A 21,810-nucleotide genomic window follows, 5' to 3' on the forward strand; every position below is an offset into this window, starting at 1 on the left:
TGGCGGAGGATGATCCTTTGAATCCAGAGACTAGTCAGGTGAAAAGTGAGGACAAGGGGACCATATCATGGTTCTGGGAGAAAGGGAAGGGGTCAGGGTAGACATGCAGGAGATGTGCCACATCTGGTTGAGTACCCTGCTATCCATAGGTTGGAGGAAACATTGGTTAAGAAGAAAGGTTTTTGTGTTTCGTGCACAAGTACCCCCAAGTCCCTTTGTGTTGCAGCTTTCTGCAGTTGTTCTCCATGTAAATAATACTCTGTTCTTTTGTTCTCCCTTCTAAAATGAACAACTTCACATTTTCCCAACTTATACTCCATTTGCCAGCTTCTTGCCCACTTACTAAACTTATCAATATCTCTCTGTAAACTATTTGCATCCCTCTCGCCTTTCCACTTATTTTTGTCATTTGCAAATTTGGTTACAGTATTTGATTTTGATTTATTATTGTCATATGTATTGATATACAGTGAAAAGTATTGTTTCTTGTGTGCAATACAGGCAAAAACATACCATTCATAGAGTACATAGGAGAGAAGAAAAGGAGAGGATGCAGAATAAAGTGTTACAGTCATGGCCAAGGTGCAGAGAAAGATCAACTTAATATAAGGTAAGTCCATTCAAAAGTCTGATGGCAACAGGGAAGACGCTGTTCTTGAGTCGGCTGGTATGTGATCTCAGACTTTTGTATCTTTTTCCCAATGGAAAAAGGTGGAAGAGAGAATGCCCAGGGTGCGTGGAGTCCTTAATTATGCTGGCTGCTTTGCCGAAGCAGCAGGAAGTGTAGGCGGAATCAATGGATGGGAGGCTGGTTTGCACGATGGATTGGGCCACATTCACAATTCTTTGTAGTTTTTTGCGGTCTTGGTCAGAGCAGGAACCATACCAAGCTGTGATACAACCAGAAAGAATGCTTTCTATGGTGCATCCGTAAAAAGCAGTAAGAGCCATAGCAGACATGCCGAATTCCCTCAGCCTCCTGAGAAAGTGGAGGCGTTGGTGGGCTTTCTTAATTATAGTGTCAGCTTGGAGGGACCAAGGCAGGTTGCTGGTGATCTGGACACCTAGAAATTTGAAGCTCTCGATTTAAAGATGAAGTTATTGTTTATCAATTAACTGAAGCAAGGGTCTCAGTTAATGGGAAAACTGTTCCCATTAGCAAAGGGGTCAAGAACCAGAGGACAGAGAAGGTAATTGGTAAAACAGTGGCTCGAGTCTGGAGTGCACTGCCGGAGATTGTGGTGGAGACGGTTCCAATTGATTCGATTCTAGATGGAAGTGGTCGTGGGGCATTCATGACCACTGAGGCATTCAAAGGAAAATTAGATGATAATTAGAAAATAAACAATGTGCAGGGTTAGAGATAGAAAGCAGAATGGTACTGGGTGAAATGCCCATTCAGAGAGCTGGTGCAGACACAATTGATCGATTTGCTTTCTTCTGCACTATAAAAATTCAATACACCATGATTTACAATGGTGGTGGGTAGCCTGTAGCCCGGGGACTACATGCAGCCCATCTGGGTTCTGAGTGCAGGCCACATGACATTTTGTTGACCGTTGCCCACTCACAGGGTTGCCACATTCCACTGATTGCAGTCCACATTTTTTTTTCCTATTGGTATGACTGAATAGATACACACATAAAGCAAGGGCAAGTAAAGTGAGGTGCATGCTGATTGTACACAATATTGACTGTGAGAGCCACGCACTCTCTCTGCATCCAAAGTGAAACATTTGCCCTGTATTAAATGTTATTCATGGGGTCATGGTTAGTAAACAAGCCCAATTTCAATCTTGCAGCCCACTGAGATGAAGGAGGGCCAATCATTCAGCCCACTCACTAGCCTAGGTTGCATTGCGCATGTGCCACAATGACATCAAGAAACGGTCCAAGGCACTGGATACTGCAAAGGCAATGGGCCCTGATAACATTCTGATACTGATGCAGTCCATGTTCAAATGCAACAAGATCTGGACATATACAGGCTTGGGCTGACAAGTGGCAAGTGACATTTACGCCACACAAATGCCAGGCAATCACCATCATCAATACTCTAGCCACCGCCCCTTGACATTCAATGGTGTTACCATCACTGAATCTCCCATTGTCAACATCCTTGGAGTTACCATTGACCAGAAACTCAACTGAACTCCCTACATAAACACAGTGGCTACAAGAGCAGGCCAGAGGCTAGGAATACTGCAGCGAGTAACTCACCTCCTTACTCCCCAAAGCCTATCCACTACCTACAAGGCACAAGTCAGGAATGTGATGGAATACTCCACACTTGCCTGGATGGGTGCAGTTCCAACCACACTCAAGAAGCTTGACACCATCCAGGACAAAGCAGCCCGCTTCCACTCCACAAGATGCACTGTAGAAATTCACCAAAGATCCTTGGACAGAAGCTTCCAAACCCATGGCCACTTCCATCTAGAAGGGCAAGGGCAGCAGACAAATGGGAACACCACCACCTGTAAGTTCCCCTCCAAGCCACTCACCATCCTGACTTGGAAACCACACAGTTGCTGGGTCAAAATCCTGGAATTCCCTCCTTAACCGCATTGAGGGTCAACCCACCGAACATGGACTGCAACAATTCAAGAAGGCAGCTCACCAGCACCTTCTCAAGGGCAACTAGGGATGCCCATGTCCCACAATAAAAAAAACTACATTTCCCAGGGGGGGGGGGGGGGCAGAGGTGCGCCTGCGCAGTGACAGTCCTGGCTGGTTTGCCAAGGTAGCGGGGTGGGCGTGTCGGAGGAAGAGGGCGGGGCTTCTTTACGGTCCGCCGACAGTAAATAAAGGAACATGTTAAAGGGGAGGGGGAGCCAACCGCCAGGAGGGCGAATTCAAAACCGGAAGCGGCTTTAAATCAGTGAATTCAAAACTTTGCTCGGTGTGTTTTTTTATCCCCCGTGTCGACGCCAATCATCCACAATATTTTTTTGGAGGTGGGGGGTTACATTATAAAGTGATTTTAATTGATGATTGCCCTGTGGATTGTAAGATAGTTTATAATCTGAATATTATTGAGTGCTGCCGCTTGGTTAAGACTGGCTCAGGGCCTCTCCGCACACCAGGCCCCGCTCCCTCACTCCACTCACAGCCGGAGGCCCGTATCTCCCCTCCCCCCCTCTCTCTCTGTGCAGACGGGAGGCCGGGTGCACTGTCCGTGTTTCTGGGACGATGGAGGATGGAGGCTGCGGCCAGGTGGGGAGGTGCGGCGAGCACGGCAAGAAGCTGGTGTATTTCTGCCGGCTGGAGCAGCTGAAAGTGTGCAGCAAGTGCGCCATCCTGGGCTCGCACCGAGGGCACACGGTGGTGCCGGTGGAGGAGGCGCTGGGCGAGCTGAAGGTAAGGTCCCTGCACACACACACACACAACAACCCCTCCATCCTTAAAGTTACAAAGCCAATGCTCAGAGTGCCTTTGACAAAGGGTCATCTGTACTCGAAACAGTAAGTAGCCTCACAACACCAAGTCCAACAGCTTTATTTGGCATTCTGGTGTTGTGAGACCACTTACTGTGCCCACCCCAGTCCAACATCAGCAACTCCACATCATGGCTTGCACTCGAAACGTCAGCTCCAAACATGACCTCCAGATTGGGATTGTTTTTGTGCTGGAGTTCGGACCAATGAGTTAAAGTTAAAACTTTATTTAAAAGTTTACTTATTAATCACAAGGCTTACAATAAATAAAGGCAAATTGCTGCAGATGCTGAGATCTGAAACCAAAAGAGAAAATGCTGGAAGATCTCAGCGGCTCTGGCAGCATCTGTAAGGAGAGAAAAGGATCATCTGAACTTGAAACGTCGGCTCTTTTCCCTCACAGATGCTGCTAGACCCACTGAGATTTTCCAACGTTTTTTTCTCTTGGGTTCAAGCGCGAGGGGCGGACCATGAAAAGGTCTGTTGACCTCGGGTGTGATTTTCTGGTTTCTGGGCGAGCGCAGCCAGAAAATCCTGCCCAAAGAATCTGGCGAAATGGTGCGATGACAATCTCTCCCTGAATGTCAGTAAAACAAAGATGATACTCATCGACTTCAGGAAGCATAGTTGAGGACATGTTGCTGTCTAAATCAACGGGAATGAAGTGGAAATGGTCGAGAGCTTCGAGTTTCTAGGTGACCAGATCACCAATAACCTGCCTTGGTCCCTCCACACCGACGCTAAAGTTAAGAAAACCCACCAACACCTCTATTTTCTCAGGAGGTTAAGTAAATTTGGCATGTCCACTAAAACTTCCATTAATTTTTACAGATGGACCAGAGAAAGCATCCTTTCTGGATGTATGCAGCTTATATGGTCCCTGCTCTGTCCAAGACCGTAAAAAGCTACAAAGGATCGTGAATGAAGCCCAGTCCATCCAGTCTCCCATCCATTGACTCTGTCTATGTTTCCCGCTGCCTTGGAAAAGCAACCAGCATAATCAAGGGCCCCACGCACCGTGGGCATACTCTCTCCCACATTCTTCTGTGGGAAAAAGATACATAAGTCTGAGGTCATGTACCAACCGACACATAAGTCTGAGGTCATGTACCAACCGACTCAAGAACAGCTTCTTCCCTGCTGCCATCAGACTTTAAAATGACCAACCATATATTAGGTTAATCTTTCTCTACACCCTAGCTATGACTAACACTACGTTCTGCACCCTCTCTATGAACGGTATGCCTTGTCTGTACAGTGTGCAAGAAACAATACTTTTCCCTGTTTCTCAATGCAAGTGACAATAAATCAAGTCAAAAAAAGAGAAGCAAGTTTATTTAGTGCTGTGTGTACGCTATTTATAGCTGGTGCCGCCATCCTGTCTGTAATAGGTACCACCGGACTGCTGATTTGAACTCCCCCCGATTTCTCCTGCTACCTGCCACCCAGTGGATCTGGGTAATTCTAGAAGGGCTTCCATTCATTTTCTATTCCTGTATTTCCTGAGAAAGTTGTGGTGGAACTGCTTCCTGGACCATTGGCAGTCATTGTGGCATGTCAGTGGAACTCCCAGGATGTTAAATAGGGACTATTGATCCACTGATGCTGGGGGAATATATTGATATAGATATTCATGTGTTGTATTGACTTAGTTGACTGTAGCACCACACCAGCAAAGATAGTGACACACTGGTAATGTTGTTGGATGAGTAATCCAGAGACCTGCTCTGGGAACACTGGTTCAAATCCCACTATGGTAGCTGGTGATTTTTTAATTCAGTTAATAGTCTGGAGTGTAAGGCTAATCTCAGTAATGCTGACCATGAAATTATCATTGATTGGTGTAAAAGCTGTTTTTTAGATGTAGTCCACTAATTTCCTTTTAGGGAACGAAATCTGCCATCCTGATCTGGTCTGACCTACGCATGACTCCAAACACACAGCAGTGCGGTTGACTCTTAACTGCCCACTGAAATGGCCCAGCCAAGGGGTGGCACTTTGGTTAACACTGCTACCTCATAACACCAGGGGCCCAGGTTCGAAGCCTTGAGTGACTATATGGAGTTTGCACATTCTCCCCGTGTCTGCGTGAGTTTCCTCCGGGTGCGGAGGAAAGTTAGGGTGGCATGCTGGCGCAGTGGTTAGTACTACTACCTCACAGCTCCAGGGACCTGGGTTCGATTCCTGGCTTGGGTCACTGTCTGTGCAGTGTTTGCACATTCTCCTCGTGTCTGCGTGGGTTTCCTCCGGGTGCTCCAGTTTCCTCCCACACGCCAAAGATGTGCGGGTTAGATTGATTGGCCATGCTAAATTGCCCTTAGTCACCCGGGATGCGTAAATTAGAGGGATTAGTGGGGTAAATATGTGGGGTGACGTGGATAGGGCCTGGGTGGGATTGTTGTCGGTGCAGACTCAATGGGCCGAATGATGACCTCCTGCACTGTAGGGTTTCTATGAGATTCTGTGCTCCGGTTTCCTGTTCAAAGATGTACAAGTTAGGTGGATTGGCCATGTTAAATTGCCCCTTAAAGTCCCAAGATGCGTAGGTTAGGAAGATTAGCGGGTAAATACATGGGGTTAAAGAGATGGGTAAGATACTCTATTAGAGAGTTGGTGCAGTCTTGATCGACCGAATGGCTGTGAGGATTGTATGAAACTATTAATTTCAAGGGCAATGGGGACAGGCAACAGATGATGGCCCAGCCAGCGACACTCACATGCTATCAAAGAATTAAAAAGTCAGTGTATCAAAGCATCCGAGGACCCAATAGGTCATGTTGAAACGACTATTGCAATTGTCCCCTTGTGAATTTGTCCAGGCCACACTTGAGTAACTCAGCCATTCTTCACCAGGATTGGAACCTGACCCTTCCTGTTCTCTGGTGTTCAGAACAATAAGAGTTTTAACACCAGGTTAAAGTCCAACAGGTTTATTTGGTAGCAAATACCATTAGCTTTCGGAGCGCTGCTCCTTCGTCAGATGGAGTGGAAATCTGCTCTCAAACAGGGCACAGAGACACAAAATCAAGTTACAGAATACTGATTAGAATGCGAATTTGGTAGAATGCAAATTCCTGTCTGGAGACAATACACATCTCTTTAACCTGTGCTTAATGCTCCCTCCACTCACATTGTCTGTATCTTTAAGACCTGGTTGGCTGCAGAGATTCGCAAACCGCAAACGTTCCGAACAATAGCAGATAAGATGGGACGATTTAGCACAGACTGGTGAAGAAATCTAGGCCTTCTCTGCTCTTCAGAGCTCTATTATATTTGATTTATTATTGTCACATGTATCAACATACAGTGAAAAGTATTGTTTCTTGCACGCTATACCGACAAGGCATACTGTTCACAGAGAAGGAAACGAGAGAGTGTGGCATGTAGTGTTTCAGCCATAGCTAGGATGTAGAGAAAGATCGACTTAATGCAACGTAGGCCCACTCAAAAGTTTGACGGCAGCAGGGAAGAAGCTGTTCTTGAGTCGCTTGGTACGTGACCTCAGGGTTTGTATCTTTTTCCCGACGGAAGAAGGTGGAAGAGAGAATGGCCATGGTGCCTTGGGTCTTTAATTATGCTGGCTACTTTGCCGAGGCAGTGGGTAGTGTTGACAGAGTCAATGGATGGGAGGCTGGTTTGCGTGATGTATTGGGCTACATCCACGACCTTTTGTAGTTTCTTGCAGTGTTGGGCAGAGCAGGAGCCATACCAAGCTGTGATACAACCAGAAATAATATTTCCTACGGTGCATCTGTAAACTTTGGTGAGAGTCGTAGCTGACATGCCAAATTTCCTTAGTCTTCTGTGAAAGTAGAGGTGTTGGTGGGCTTTCTTAACTTTCGTGTCGACGTGGGGGGACCAGCACAGGTTGTTGGTGATCCGGACACTTGAAGCTCTCGACCCTTTCTACTTCGTCCCTGTTGATGTAGACAGGGGCATGTTCTCCACTACACTTCCTGAAGTCGATGACAATCTCCTTTGTTTTGTTGACATCGAGGGAGAGATTATTGTTGCCGCACCAGTTCACCAGATTCTCTATCTCATTCCTGTACTCTGTCTGTTCATTGTTTGAGATCTGACCCACTATGGTGGTGTCATCAGCAAACTTGAAAATCGAATTGGAGGGGAATTTGGCCACACAGTCATAGGTGGATAAGGAGCATTGTAGGGGGCTGAGAACACAGCCTTGTGGGGCACCGATGTTGAGGATGATTGTGGAGGAGGTGTTGTTGCCTGTCCTTACTGATTGTGGTCTGTGAGTTAGGAAGTTCAGGATCCAGTCGCAGAGGGAGAAGCCGAGGCCCAGGCCACGGAGTTTGGAGATGAGTTTTGTGGGAATAATGGTGTTGAAGGCTGAGCTGTAGTCAATAAATAGGAGTCTGACATAGGTGTCTTTGTTATCTGGGTGTTCCAGGGTTGAGTGTAGGGCCAGGGAAATGGCATCTGCTGTAGACCTGTTGCGGCGGGAAGCAAACTGTAGTGGATCCAGGTATCCGGGAGACTGGAATTGATTTGTGCCGTGACTAGCCTTTCGAAGCACTTCATAAAAACTGGACTGTGGACTGTGTGAGGAAACCCACGCAGACATGGGGAGAACATGCAGACTCTACCCAGACAGTGACCCAAATTGGGAATCGAACCAGTGAGCCTGTGGAATTCATTACCACAGGATGTAGCTGATGCCAAAACATTGAATGTATTCAAGAGGCGGCTGGATATAGCACTTGGGGCGAATGGGATCAAAGGTTATGGGGAGAAAGCAGGATTAGGCTATTGAGTCGGACGATGAGCCATGATCGTAATGAATGGCGGAGCGGCTCGATGGGCCAAATGGCCTTCTCTTGCTCCTATCTTCTATGTTTCTATAATGATGGATGTCAGAGCCACCGGACAATAGTCATTGGTTTTTCTTAGGTACCGGGATGATGGTCATCTTCTTAAAGTAGATAGGGACCTCAGATTGTGGTAAAGAGAGGTTGAAGATGTCTGTGAATACCTCTGCCAGTTGACCCGCGCAGGATCTGAGTGCTTGTTCAAGTACCCTGTCTGGGCCAGTCGCTTTCTGTGGATTGACCTTCGAGAAAGCTGCTCTGACATCTGCAATGGTCACCCCAGATACAGGTTCATCCAAGGCTTCCAGGGTGGAGGGCATGCTTTCGCTGACCTCTTGCTAAAAACGGGCATAGAATGCATTGAGCTCATCAGGGAGGGGTCCATTGGAGCCGGTGATTTTACATGCCTTAATCTTGTAGCCTGTTATGTCTAGCAGACCATGCCATAGTCGGTGGGGGTCGATGTGGCTAGCCTGGTACTCTAGCTTGGTCCGGTACTGTGTTTTGGCATCTTTGATGGATCTCCTTAGATCGTATCTGGCTTTCTTGTATAGGTCAGGGTCGCCTGACTAGAACTCCTCAGACCTGGACTTCAGCAAGCAATGGATATCCCTGTTCATCCATGGTTTCCGGTTGGGGAACATATTTGCTTCTTTTGCACAGTCTTCTACACATTTATTGATGAAGTCAATTACTCTAGTGGCGTACTCATTCAGGCTGATTGCAGAGTTTAAAAATACTGACCAGTCCACTGACTCCAAGCAGTCCCGTAGCAGATCATCCGATTCCTCAGACCAACATTGCACGACTTTGATGGATTCGCCCGCTTCAGTTTTTGCTTGTAAGCCGGGAGCAGGAGCACAGCCTCGTGGTCTGATTTGCCAGTGTGGGCGGGCGATAGAACGGTAGGCATGTTTGATATTTGTGTAGCAGTGGTCTAGGATGTTTGGGCCTCTGGTGGAACAGGAGGCATGTTGGTGGTAACTTGGTCGTATACTCTTGAGCTTGGCCTGATTGAAGTCCCCGGCCACAATGAACAAGGCCTCGGGATGTTTCTTCTCAAGGCTATTCGTAGTGGTGTATATTTCGTCCAGCATGTCTGCATGGGGTGGGATGTAAACTGCCATCAAGATAACGGAGTTGAACTCCCGCGGAAGGTAGTAGGGGCAGCATTTTAGCGTCAGGTATTCTAGGTCTGGGAGCAGAAACTTGCCAGTATTGCTACGTCTAGGCACCACGAGGTGTTGATTAAGAAGCAGACCCTACATCCCCGAGCCTTGCCTGAGGCTGCTATATGGTCCATTCGATGGACTGAGAAGCCCTCTGGTTGTAGGCCACTGTCCAGTGAAGCAGGAGTGAGCCATGTCTCTATGAAACAGAGTACACAGCAGTCCTTCAGTTCTCTTTGGAAAGTGAGTGGCTCTAAGTTCATCTAGCTTGTTTTCCAGAGATTGGACATTTGCAAGCAGTAAGCTGGGGAGGGGGGCCTTGGAACCGCGTTGTTTCACTCTCACCTGCAGGCCTGCACGTTTTCCACGCTTCCTAGGGTGACTGCTTCTTTTTGAGCCTGGGAGACGGTGAGAATAGTTTGTGGCGTTAAGGGTATAGATGTGTCCAATGAGGTTCTTCGCTCTGATCAGTGTGTGGATGGAGGATTTGTTGCCTCGCTCGCGGTTCCTGCATTGGTAGATGGGTCTGCGTGGCCAGGTGTTCTGGGTCGCTGTCGGGCTGTAGTTTGGCTTCGCTGGTCAGTGGATATCCAGACCACGCTCCAGCGTGGACGGGTCGAAAGCCGGTAAGTGGATGACATCCCTGGGGTCACAGATGAGCCGGTAGTGGGATCCGCTGGGTTGCTGCCAGGTCGGGGTCTTCCTTTTGGAGGTCGGAGGATCTCTAGGCCTGCAAGTAAATTTAAAAGAGCACTGTTAGTGGTAGGCAGCGGGAGTTTATTTTTAGGAGTGTGGGGCGACTGTAGAAGGGGGGAGTGGAGGGAGTGCTTGGAACCTGCAGGAGGTCGCAGCTCCCCGGGTCAGAGGAGTTGGGGGGAGAGGCTCCAGTCTCAGGGATGCAGGTCGTTGGAGACCAGTGGAGTGAAGGTCCCGGCTCCCGCGGTGTTTTCCTGATCTCTAGGAGTCTTCCGAGTGTAGGCCCAGACTTCTAGGGCATTTTCCTGGTCTCTGGAAGCCGGTGTGGTGTCATCCCCTGCTCTGGGACTGCAGTGCAGGCTGCTGCTCACACCTGAACAATTTCAGGTCAGTCAGATCGGGTGTCTCCACGGTCCTAAGGATCGTCAATTCTGTAAAATATTGAATTAAAGCATTTGAAAGAGTTAGATTGAAATTTGAGAAGCTTAGAACAAGAGTAAATGATAGAATTTGAAGGTATGCTGGGCACAGCTTGCAAGAAGTCACCTCGCAGTACAGCCCAAGGATAAAACTAGACATGGTTTTCAAGAATTGTTTTTAGGCTCTCCCTGATGCTTGTTGGTAATGTTCTTCTCCCAATAGAATTTTCAAGCATTTTGTTTTGTATTTAAAAAGGAATTGCTGTCTGCACACTTGGTGAAATTGGAAGCAGAGAGTTCGGAACAGACCTCAAGATTGGAGGAGATTGAGCGCAACATGACAGCAGCCCAGGTAAGGAATTCTGGGTGCAAACGGATAATTATCTCCTAACCCTTCGCAGAATGGGCCCATGTGTGCACCCTTAATACCTTGGTCGTCTTCACGGGAATCCAGCCAATGGTTAGCAGCAGGATATTTGACTTTACAGTGGCATATTAGAGCTGAGTTTCACACACTTTCCTGCAGTACTTTGGACTAGAAGTTCGATCTGACCTTTTCTCCTCTGCCCTAACACTTAGGGGCACTAGATTAGCTAGTTTAGCAGAGACTAGGGACTGGTTAGGTGCATTGACCTGAACAGGCGCCGGACTGTGGCGACCAGGGGAATTTCACAGTAACTTCATTGCAGTTTATTGTAGGCCTTACTTGTGACTAATAAATAAACTTTAACTTTTAACTTTACTGGTCTGTCTGGCTCTAGATAGGGTATTCAGGTGCTGTAACATTGTGGGAGAGGGCTTATCGCATTATTTGTACCTGTGGAGTGGGCAGGAAATTATGATTCAGCAAATGATGGGTAACTGAGGCATTGAGATCAGACTCCTTGGTGCAGTTGTATACGCGCCCCTCAGACCCAGCCTAAATTATGATTTTTTTTTTCTGTTCTTCCATTCCAGGAAGAAGCTGAGATGCTCCAGCAACAAGTGCAAGAAGATTTTGCCACTTTGCGGAGCTTCCTAGACTCTGAGGAAAAGGTTTTGTTGGAATGGATAGCTACTGAGAAGCAACGTGTCCTGGAGGAGTTGGAAAGGCTAAAAGCCAAATGCTTACAGAGGGCTGAGCATCTGAGTTTGCTGGCGGATCCCTGTAAGGCAATGCTGCAGACCACCAACCTGAGTGATGTATTTAAGGTAACCTATTATGAGCATAAGGGCAGGTGCCTGTTTATTTTACCTGCCCTCTTTTTACCCATTCACTAAAAGAAATGAAACAAAATGTATTTGTTTTTTCTGCATCTGCCATAAGTTTAGCACCAGACATTGCCAACTGTAACGTGCTGTCCCTGGAATTGGAGAGGTGTTGGAAGGAGAGGAAGAGCCGTGCACATCCTCTGATATCAGAATTTGGCTTGAACAAAATCTTAGTTCCCCATTCAAGAGGTGAAAGTTCAACACCTGACACGTTGCACCATCAGTGAAAGGATGCCCTCATTCATTTTGCCTCCCCTGAATTTGAGCCCAAATCTCAGATGTTGTGGGAGCACTATCCTACCCAAGACGTGCCGCATTCTGATTGGGATATTTATCACCATGCCTTCATCCTTGCTGGATTAATATCTGGAATTTCCCATCAATGTCATTGTGGAAGCACCATCACCACAAGGAATCTCCGTAGTTCAAGGAGAAATACAGCATCCGCTCTCACGGGAAATATGTAGGGGCAATAAATGTAACCTAGCTAGAAATTGTCCACAAACTGATTTTTTTTAAAAATAGAACAAGATTGGACTCTTCTCACCTGAGCCCCTGTCAGTGAGATGAGATTTTCATGCTCTCTGTGCTGGATTTTAGTGGCAGTCACAATGATGCTAGGTGCTTTCAACCTTTTTTGTTATGTTTCAGTCAGCTGCCTCTCTGTGGTGTTTGGCGGGGAAGTCAGGAGATGGTGCGGTCACCAGAGCTTTTTCAGTAATTCGCTCCCAGTTCTCTCAATTTGCTCTCTTCTTGTTTCAGGTGCTGAACATTTCCTCTGATGGGTGAGATTAAAGTATAACCTCTGCATTTTGTTTCATTTCAGTTTATGCCTTTATCTTTTCACCTGTCTTTCTTTCTTTCTTTCTGTCTTTGTCATGTGCTATATTATGATCTTTGTCTCTCGGCTGACTATTTTGGTTTCCTTACTCTCTCACGTGGTCTCTTTCCTACCACCTCTCTTTTCCTCCATTTCTCCATGTGTCTCGGTGAAGCCATTCCCATATTTCCTGCAACATTAATCAGCTAATTGTTTCATTATAGTTGTCCTTATGAAACAGTGAATGACCCCATTGTGCGGTTTGAGACTGAGAAGTTTTGTGGTCCGCTACAATACAAAGTTTGGAAGAGGATGCTTCAAATAATTCAGACAGGTAATTAAATGATTTTTAATCCCAACTTATTCTGGTGAGAATTTTAACTTCCTCCTCTTCATTTCATCCTTGATACTCACATCAGTGGAAACTAATCAACAAATATTCTCTAGTACGGTGTACAGACTGAGCTGTTCAGCATTCAAGTTCCAGCACAAATGAGACCAATGGAAAGGAAGTTGGATGGAAGACAGCTCAGCCTACCAGTGCATTATCTCCCAATTTTCACAACCTGCCCCCCTGCCACCAAAGTGGCTTTTTAACCATTGGAACTCCCTTCAGCACAGTCCAGTGGGGAATATATTCAATATGATACATAGAATCATAGAATCCCTACAGTGCAGAAGGAGGCCACTTAGATAAGAACATAAGAAATAGGAGCAGGAGTAGGCCATCTAGCCCCTCGAGCCTGCCCCGCCATTCAATAAGATCATGGCTGATCTGACGTGGATCAGTACCACTTACCCGCCTGATCCCCATAACCCTTAATTCCCTTACCGATCAGGAATCCATCCATCCGCGCTTTAAACATATTCAGCGAGGTAGCCTCCACCACCTCAGTGGGCAGAGAATTCCAGAGATTCACCACCCTCTGGGAGAAGAAGTTCCTCCTCAACTCTGTCTTAAACCGACCCCCCTTTATTTTGAGGCTGTGTCCTCGAGTTTTAACTTCCTTACTAAGTGGAAAGAACCTCTCCGCCTCCACCCTATCCAGCCCCCGCATTATCTTATAAGTCTCCATAAGATCCCCCCTCATCCTTCTAAACTCCAACGAGTACAAACCCAATCTCCTCAGCCTCTCCTCATAATCCAAACCCCTCATCTCCGGTATCAACCTGGTGAACCTTCTCTGCACTCCCTCCAATGCCAATATATCCTTCCTCATATAAGGGGACCAATACTGCACACAGTATTCCAGCTGCGGCCTCACCAATGCCCTGTACAGGTGCATCAAGACATCCCTGCTTTTATATTCTATCCCCCTCGCAATATAGGCCAACATCCCATTTGCCTTCTTGATCACCTGTTGTACCTGCAGACTGGGCTTTTGCGTCTCATGCACAAGGACCCCCAGGTCCCTTTGCACGGTAGCATGTTTTAATTTGTTTCCATTGAGATAGTAATCCCATTTGTTATTATTTCCTCCAAAGTGTATAACCTCGCATTTATCAACGTTATACTCCATTTGCCATATCCTCGCCCACTCACTCAGCCTGTCCAAATCTCTTTGCAGATCTTCTCCGTCCTCCACACGATTCACTTTTCCACTTATCTTTGTGTCGTCTGCAAACTTCGTTACCCTACACTCCGTCCCCTCCTCCAGATCATCTATATAAATAGTAAATAGTTGCGGCCCGAGTACCGATCCCTGCGGCACGCCACTAGTTACCTTCCTCCAACCGGAAAAACACCCATTTATTCCGACTCTTTGCTTCCTGTCGGATAGCCAGTCCCCAATCCACTTTAACACACTACCCCCAACTCCGTGTGCCCTAATCTTCTTCAGCAGCCTTTTATGGGGCACCTTATCAAACGCCTTTTGGAAATCCAAAAACACCGCATCCACCGGTTCTCCTCCATCAACCGCCCTAGTCACATCTTCATAAAAATCCAACATGTTCGTCAAGCACGACTTTCCCCTCATGAATCCATGCTGCGTCTGATTGATCGAACCATTTCTATCCAGATGCCCTGCTATCTCCTCTTTAATAATGGATTCCAGCATTTTCCCTACTACAGACGTTAAGCTGACCAGCCTATAGTTACCCGCCTTTTGTCTCCTTCCTTTTTTAAACAGCGGCGTAACATTAGCCGTTTTCCAATCAACCGGCACTACCCCAGAATGCAACGAGTTTCGATAAATAATCACTAACGCATCCACTATTACCTCTGACATTTCTTTCAATACCCTGGGATGCATTCCATCCGGACCCGGGGACTTGTCCACCTTCAGTCCCATTAGTCTACCCAGCACTGCCTCTCTGGTAACATTAATTGTATTAAGTATTTCTCCTGCTGCCAACCCTCTATCGTTAATATTTGGCAAACTATTTGTGTCCTCCACCGTGAAGACCGACACAAAAAACTTATTTAAAGACTCAGCCATATCCTCATTTCCCACTATTAACCCCCCCTCTCGTCCTCCAAGGGTCCAACATTCACTCTCGCCACTCTATTCCTTTTTATATATTTATAAAAACTTTTACTATCATTTTTTATATTAATTGCTAGCCTAGCTTCATAGTCTATCCTTCCTTTCTTTATCGCTTTCTTAGTCTCTCTTTGTTGTTTCTTAAATTTTTCCCAATCACTTGTTTCTCCACTATTTTTGGCCACTCTGTACGCAGCTGTTTTTATTTTAATACTCTCCTTTATTTCCTTCGTTATCCACGGCTGGTTCTCCCTTTTCTTACAATCCTTGTTTTTTGCTGGAATATATTTTTGCTGAGAACTGAAAAGGATCTCCTTAAAAATCCTCCACTGTTCCTCAGCTATCCTACCTGCCAGCCTGCTCTCCCAGTCTACCTTAGCCAATTCATCCCTCATCCTATCATATTTCCCTCTGTTCAAACAGAGGACGCTGGTTTGGGACCAAACTTTCTCCTCTTCCATCTGAATCAGAAATTCGACCATATTGTGGTCACTAGACCCAAGAGGGTCCTTCACAATAAGATCCTTAATTCTACCTACCTCGTTACACAATACCAGATCCAAAATAGCTCGTTCCCTCGTCGGTTCCGTAACATGCTGTTCAAGGAAACTATCCCGACAGCATTCTAAGAACTCTTCCTCCATTCCACCCTTACCGACTTGAGTCTGCCAGTTAATGTGCATGTTGAAGTCCCCCATGATTATTGCCGTTCCGTTTTTACACGCATCCCTTACCTGCTTGTTTATAGCCCTCCCTACCTCAACATTATTATTTGGGGGCCTATATACCACACCTACTAGTGTCTTTCTCCCTCTACTATTCCTCATCTCTACCCATAATGATTCCACGTTTTGTTCCTCAGAGCCTATGTCATCCCTCAGTACTACCCTGATATTATCTCTTATTAATAGCGCGACCCCACCACCTTTTCCTTCCTGTCTATTCTTCCTAAACGCCTGATACCCCTGGATATTCATCTCCCAGTCCTGGTCACCTTTCAGCCACGTTTCTGTAATGGCCACTAGATCGTACCCACTTGTGCTGATTTGCACCACCAACTCATTTACCTTGTTCCGAATGCTTCGTGCATTCAGGCAAAGTGTCCTTATTCCAGCTTTTATCTGGACCCGCTTTGATGAGTCGCGAACACCCTCTCCCTCTACTCCCTTATCTAAATTACCGCCTTCATTCACTTGCACCCTCTCCTCTACCATTAATTTTGTAATTCCCCTTACCCCTGCATCCTCCCCCCCATCAATTAGTTCATTGATCCTAGTCAACTCTTCTAGCTCCCCTCCCCCCAACCTATCTAGTTTAAATTCTCCCCAGTAGCCTTAGCCAACCTACCGGCCAGGATATTGGTCCCCCTGTGATTCAAGTTCCACCCGTTTTTTGTATACAGATCACCCCTGCCCCTAAAGAGGTCCCAATGGTCCAGGAACCTGAATCCCTGCCCCCTGCACCAGTCCCTCAGCCACACATTCATCTTCCACCTCACTCCATTCCTGCCCTCACCTTCCCGTGGCACAGGCAGTAATCCTGAGATTACTACCTTTGCTTTCCTCTTTCTCAGCTGCCTCCCTAATTCCCTGTACTCCCTTTTCATGACCCCTTCTCCCTTCCTACCCACATCAGCGGTACCAATATGTACCGCTACCTCAGGCTCCTGTCCCTCCCACCTCAGGATTTCCGGGACGCGACTAGCGACATCCTGGATCCCGGCCCCAGGGAGACAGACCACCATGCGAGACTCCCGCCTACCTCCGCAGAAACGCCTGTCTGTCCCCTTCACCATCGAGTCCCCGATTAATACCGCCTTCCTCCTCTTTTCCTTAGCCCTCTGAGTTACAGGGCTGGACTCCACTCCGGAGACACGGCCACTGCTGCTTCCCCCAGGCAGGCTGTCCCCCCCAGCAGTACTCAAGCAGGAGTACTTGTTATGCAGGGGCAAATCCACCGGGGTGCTCTCAACCACCCTAGCCTTACCCTTCCTGGCCGTCACCCACTTGGCCTCCTCCCGTGGCCCTGGTGTGACCACCTGATGATAGCTCTTGTCTATCACCTCCTCATTCTCCCTCATCAGCCTAAGATCCTCGAGCTGCAGTTCCAGCTCCCTAACACGGTCCCTCAGGAACCGCAGCTCGACACACCCCTCACAGATGTGGATGTCCGGGAGGCCAGATGCCTCCAGGACCTCCCACATCCTACACTGGGAACAACACACTGGTTTCACACTCATACTGGACACTATGTCAAGTAAGACAGTGAAAAGTTAATAAGAATGTAAGGAAACAAAAACTCACCCCTGCTCGTCCAAGCCCTGTGAGCCAAAGCCCTGACAGCTCACTCAACTTCCCACTCACTCTGCTGCCCACTGTATACTTTGGTGCGCTTTTAAACCCTCCAAAAACTTCCCCAGGCCTCTCCTGGGCCTACTTCCGGTTTTGAAAAAAACCTCCGATTTTAAACCCAAAATTAACTGAAAAAATAAATAATTAATTAAAGTCAGAAAACCAACTCTCTTACCCTCAGCCTGCTCCTGGGAACAATCTTGACCCATGGAGTCTGCACCGACCACAATCCCACCCAGGCTCCTATCCCCATAACCCCACTTATTTACCCTGCTAACTCCTGACGCTAAGGGTCAATTTTCCATGGCCAATCAACCTAACCCGCACATCTTTGGACTGTGGGAGGAATCAGAGCACCCAGAGGAAACCCACGCAGACACGGAGAGAATGTGCAAACTCCACACAGACGATGATCCGAGGCTGGAATTGAATCCAGCTCCCTGATGCTGTGAGGCAGCAGTGCTAACCACTGTGTCACCAATACACATCATCTTGGATTCTAATAAGGATAATGTGAAGGCAGCCTTTGACAAGATCCCCATTTTTCTGTCTGACATTTGCTGACCGATTTCTGTTATGTTTTTATTTTCCATTCAGTGCCTGAAGCTTACACTTTTGATCATTTGACTGCTCACCCTCACCTTGAAATCTCGACAAACCGACGGTCTGTGATTCCACGTTGTGAATCTTTGCCAGTTGATTACAGAGATGGCCGATTCGACAGCTGCCTTTGTGTTCTTGGCACTGAGGCAATTTCGATGGGGAAACACTACTGGGAAGTGACCGTCAACAAGAAGGCCAAATGGGATCTTGGAGTTGCTTACAGCTCTGTACCCCGTCATGGGGATATTATCTACCGGCCTAGCAGAGGTATCTGGTGTTTGACATTCAGAGATGGCTACTGCTACGAGGCCTGTGATGAACATGACATCCAACTGGAGGTCAAACACAAACCGAACCGTATTGGTATCTATGTGGATTATGAGGGTGGGGTGGTGTCATTCTTTGATGCTGAGATGATGCAAACTCTCTATGCCTTTCGAACCCATTTCACAGATCAGCTTCTGCCTTTGTACAGCCCATGTACAGTTGAGGAGGGGCTCCCAGGTGACCAGCGGATCACCATTTTCAAATTGAATATGTGATATCAATGAGAGTATTCCCTGCTACGTGCTGCCAGGTTCAATCAGTAAAGAGAGTGAACTCATTGCGTTTGGGGCCAATATGCATGAACAGACAAAATAAAGCTTTGTTTTAATGCTGCATGTCTCTGTTCCTTCTCTCCTGTGTTGATGCTCCTATTATTAGAATTTGATCAAGAATGTTTTGCTACCCACAGTGCCAGCTAGGCTGTGTGTGGAATTGTCACCCTTTACATTCTGAGTGTTTCATCGATGCAGTGCACTCTCCATGTGAGCCCGCCTGGTAATTGATGACCAGATGTTAAACAAGGGAAGCAGGAACTCCGGCAAGCTTGGTCTTGTCCTCGCATGTTCACTTTTCTGTTGGAGCCACTGGATAGTGATCAGGAGCTAATTCTCACTGCTATTAACCCAACAGGGCTGGAGATGATTATGATGCTATCTCATGGGGGTTAGTTAACATAAATTGGGCATGGAACCTAGGTCATTCCTTTTCTGTGACACTGAAGATCACAGGAGGCTAGGCAGTTACCAACAACGAGTGGGGAGCCAGAGTGCAACTTCAGGGAACGGTCACCAGGATGGTGTAGCAGCTCAAGGAACTGATGGAAAGAAAGACTGACCATGGGAATAACTTGTGTTGCAAAGCGGCCTTTGTGGTTGAATAACGTGTGAGACAGAATGGTGTGGTTAACTGTCATGTGAATGGACTTGGTGGTGAACGCTGAAATGAAATTGCAACTTCCCCTTCCCATCCCACAGATTGAGGAACTGCTTCATGATATGCAAACACTGGACTTTGTTCACCACTGCTGGTTAAATTCAATGTGTCCAAACACGAACCTAGGCCCTTGTGAACGGACAGGGACGGCCCCTCTTCCTCACCAACGGCACTCCCCAACCCCCACCAAATGAACAAAGCTCACAGGAGTAAAATTCCATTGTTGAAATCAGCTAATTCAGTCGAAACAAGACTGTTTATTAACCATCTGTAACTAGTTAACTACACTGCGTGTTAACAATAATACACAAAACACATTTTAAGACAATTATTTATTTAATGCAGTTATGACTTAATAGCAAGAAGTCACAGGAAGAACACAATTCAGTGCGGGAGCTCTGCTGGGGAAATGGGTGGATTTGCAATTGGATCTGGGAGACACCGGGATTGTTGTTCAGAGGGGCTGATATCTGGTGATCTATTTAGAAGGTCTATTGATGCACATAACAAACCCTGAAAATATTTGTGGTGGTTGGATCAGGAATACATTCCAATCTGTGATAGTTAAAACTGGTTTCAGCCACATCCAGAGGGAAAATCATTCTAATCATTATCCAGTGAGCTCTGTGGTACAATGTGCATGTGTGTACAGTAGCTGCCGACAGCTATGAGATAATCTACAATACCCTTCCTTAGTCAAACTCCTTTCTGATCTTCCTAGTTAGGTTAACTTGGTGAACACCTGTGAGACCAAACAAAGACCATCTGACGAAGGAGCAGCGCTCCGAAAGCTAGTGGCGTTTGCTACCAAATATACCTGTTGGACTTTAACCTGGTGTTAGACTCCTTACTGTGCAGACCAAACTCCAACAGAGCCCAATACTTTGAGGCAAGGAGAGGAGAAATAGTACAAGGTCGAATCCAAAAGAATGGATAAAGATACCACTTTGATTTTTTAAATTATATCTGCAATGTTTTAAAACTGCTGGTCGTGCAAATGTATCTGTATGGAGGTTTACAGTCACGATTGCAAAGTTACCCACGCTTATTGGAAGTGCTCCATCTAATGGCCAAGATGAGCACTAAGAAGTCTAACAACATCAGGTTAAAGTCCAACAGGTTTATTTGGTAGCCAAGATGAGTGCTATCAGATCCTGTCCACCGAATGGCAGTTTGCACAAAGCCATTGAAAAGTATAGAGTACTTTGGCATAGCCCCCACTCTGCTGCAGCAATGTCAACAAAACTCCACTTGGCAGTGGGGTTTCCAATAAAAGCAAATTACTACGGATACTGGCATCTGAAACAAAAGAGAAAATGCTGGAAAATCTCAGCAGATCTGGCAGCATCTGTAAGGAGAGAAAAGAGCTGACGTTTCGAGTCCAGATGACCCTTTGTCAAAGTATTGACCAAGGGTCATCTGGACTCCTGCTGAGATTTTCCAGCATTGTCTTTCTTTGGGTTTCCAATAAGCCCTGCCAAGTCTATGACGGTAGCGCAGCAGAAACTCCCAAGGCCTGCACAGTCAGAATCAATTTCTGATGATCAGCTACCTTTAATTCACAAAGTGATATATAAAAAATGTACATCATAAAGTGAATTTTTTGATGGAACACATGAGGCGTAAGGGGATAGGTGCCACAAGAACCAGCCACTACCCCCACCCCGTCTTCCCAGAGAGTCTCGGGGCAGAGGCTCAGAATAAGAGGTTATCCGTTCGAGACTGATGAGAGGAGAACTTTCATTGCTCAAAGGCTTGTGAATCTTTGAAATTCTCTATCACAGAAGGCTGTTGATGTGCAGTCAATGTATACATTCATGATTGAGATCGCTTTTTAGACTCTAAGGAAACCAAAGGCCTTATCAAAAGCATGACCTTATTGAAATGTGGAGCAAGCTTGAAGGATATATGGTCCTATATATTACTGAAAAATCCTTACAGAGACTATGGGAACCAGCTTTGTGGGGAGAATGTCCATAGCACCTTCACAGCCAGGCTCTATCATATTTTCCAGTGTGCTCAAAGTGATGGGCATATCTAAAAGCTCTGATGACTTTAGCAGATTAGAGACCGCCCCCTCCCCCTTGTGGGTGTAATTCCAGTGTAATTGCTACAATTTCTTACTGTATTTAATCACAATGTCATGACAAGCCAGTTGCAAACAGTTTGTCTCCAGCTTCTCTGTCTTTGACAGTCTCTCCTGTACATTTTCCTGTGAGTTGAAGCATTTCCTCCGTGTAATCAATAAAAGAGGCTGCACCTCTCTTCCCCCAAACCCCCACCTTTGGAACCTCCTTGCTATGATTGCAGGCAATTCTTACCCTTGCAAAGAGAATGCAAATTGAAAAATAATCTGACTGGTGCAACATTTTATTTCACTCGTGTGTCAGTAATAATTCCATGGATAGAATGCTTCCAGGTCTGGAATATGTAGGAATCGTTTCTCTTTTTGAGACTAAGGGGCCAATTTTAAGATGCCTGTTTTT

General features: G+C 46.5%; 1 protein-coding gene across 2 annotated transcripts; it reads left to right on the forward strand.

Moving 5' to 3' along the window:
• The first annotated feature begins 2,843 nt into the window (after positions 1–2,843).
• LOC144501714 (zinc-binding protein A33-like) lies at positions 2,844–18,725 on the forward strand. Of its 2 annotated transcripts, XM_078225709.1 has the most exons (6): positions 2,844–3,360; positions 10,810–10,905; positions 11,511–11,744; positions 12,567–12,589; positions 12,849–12,958; positions 18,059–18,725. In XM_078225709.1, exons 1-6 carry the CDS (start codon positions 3,193–3,195, stop codon positions 18,604–18,606), a joined length of 1,179 nt encoding a protein of 392 aa, XP_078081835.1. In that variant the 5' UTR covers positions 2,844–3,192; the 3' UTR covers positions 18,607–18,725. The 2 variants fall into 2 exon arrangements, with proteins under 2 accessions (XP_078081835.1, XP_078081914.1); XM_078225788.1 differs by lacking the exon at positions 10,810–10,905 and having other exon boundaries at positions 2,857–3,360; positions 18,059–18,723.
• The last annotated feature ends 3,085 nt before the right edge of the window (positions 18,726–21,810 follow it).

This window comes from Mustelus asterias, chromosome 1, assembly GCF_964213995.1.
Source record: "Mustelus asterias chromosome 1, sMusAst1.hap1.1, whole genome shotgun sequence".
Lineage (NCBI taxonomy): Eukaryota > Metazoa > Chordata > Chondrichthyes > Carcharhiniformes > Triakidae > Mustelus > Mustelus asterias.

Excerpts from the sequence above, each read along its gene's own strand:
- LOC144501714 (XM_078225709.1), top strand. The coding sequence starts at position 3,193 with ATGGAGGATGGAGGCTGCGGCCAGGTGGGGAGGTGCGGCGAGCACGGC. Across the intron at positions 10,906-11,510 it reads GCAACATGACAGCAGCCCAG|GAAGAAGCTGAGATGCTCCA; the intron begins GTAAGGAATTCT and ends CTTCCATTCCAG. Across the intron at positions 11,745-12,566 it reads ACCTGAGTGATGTATTTAAG|GTGCTGAACATTTCCTCTGA; the intron begins GTAACCTATTAT and ends TTCTTGTTTCAG.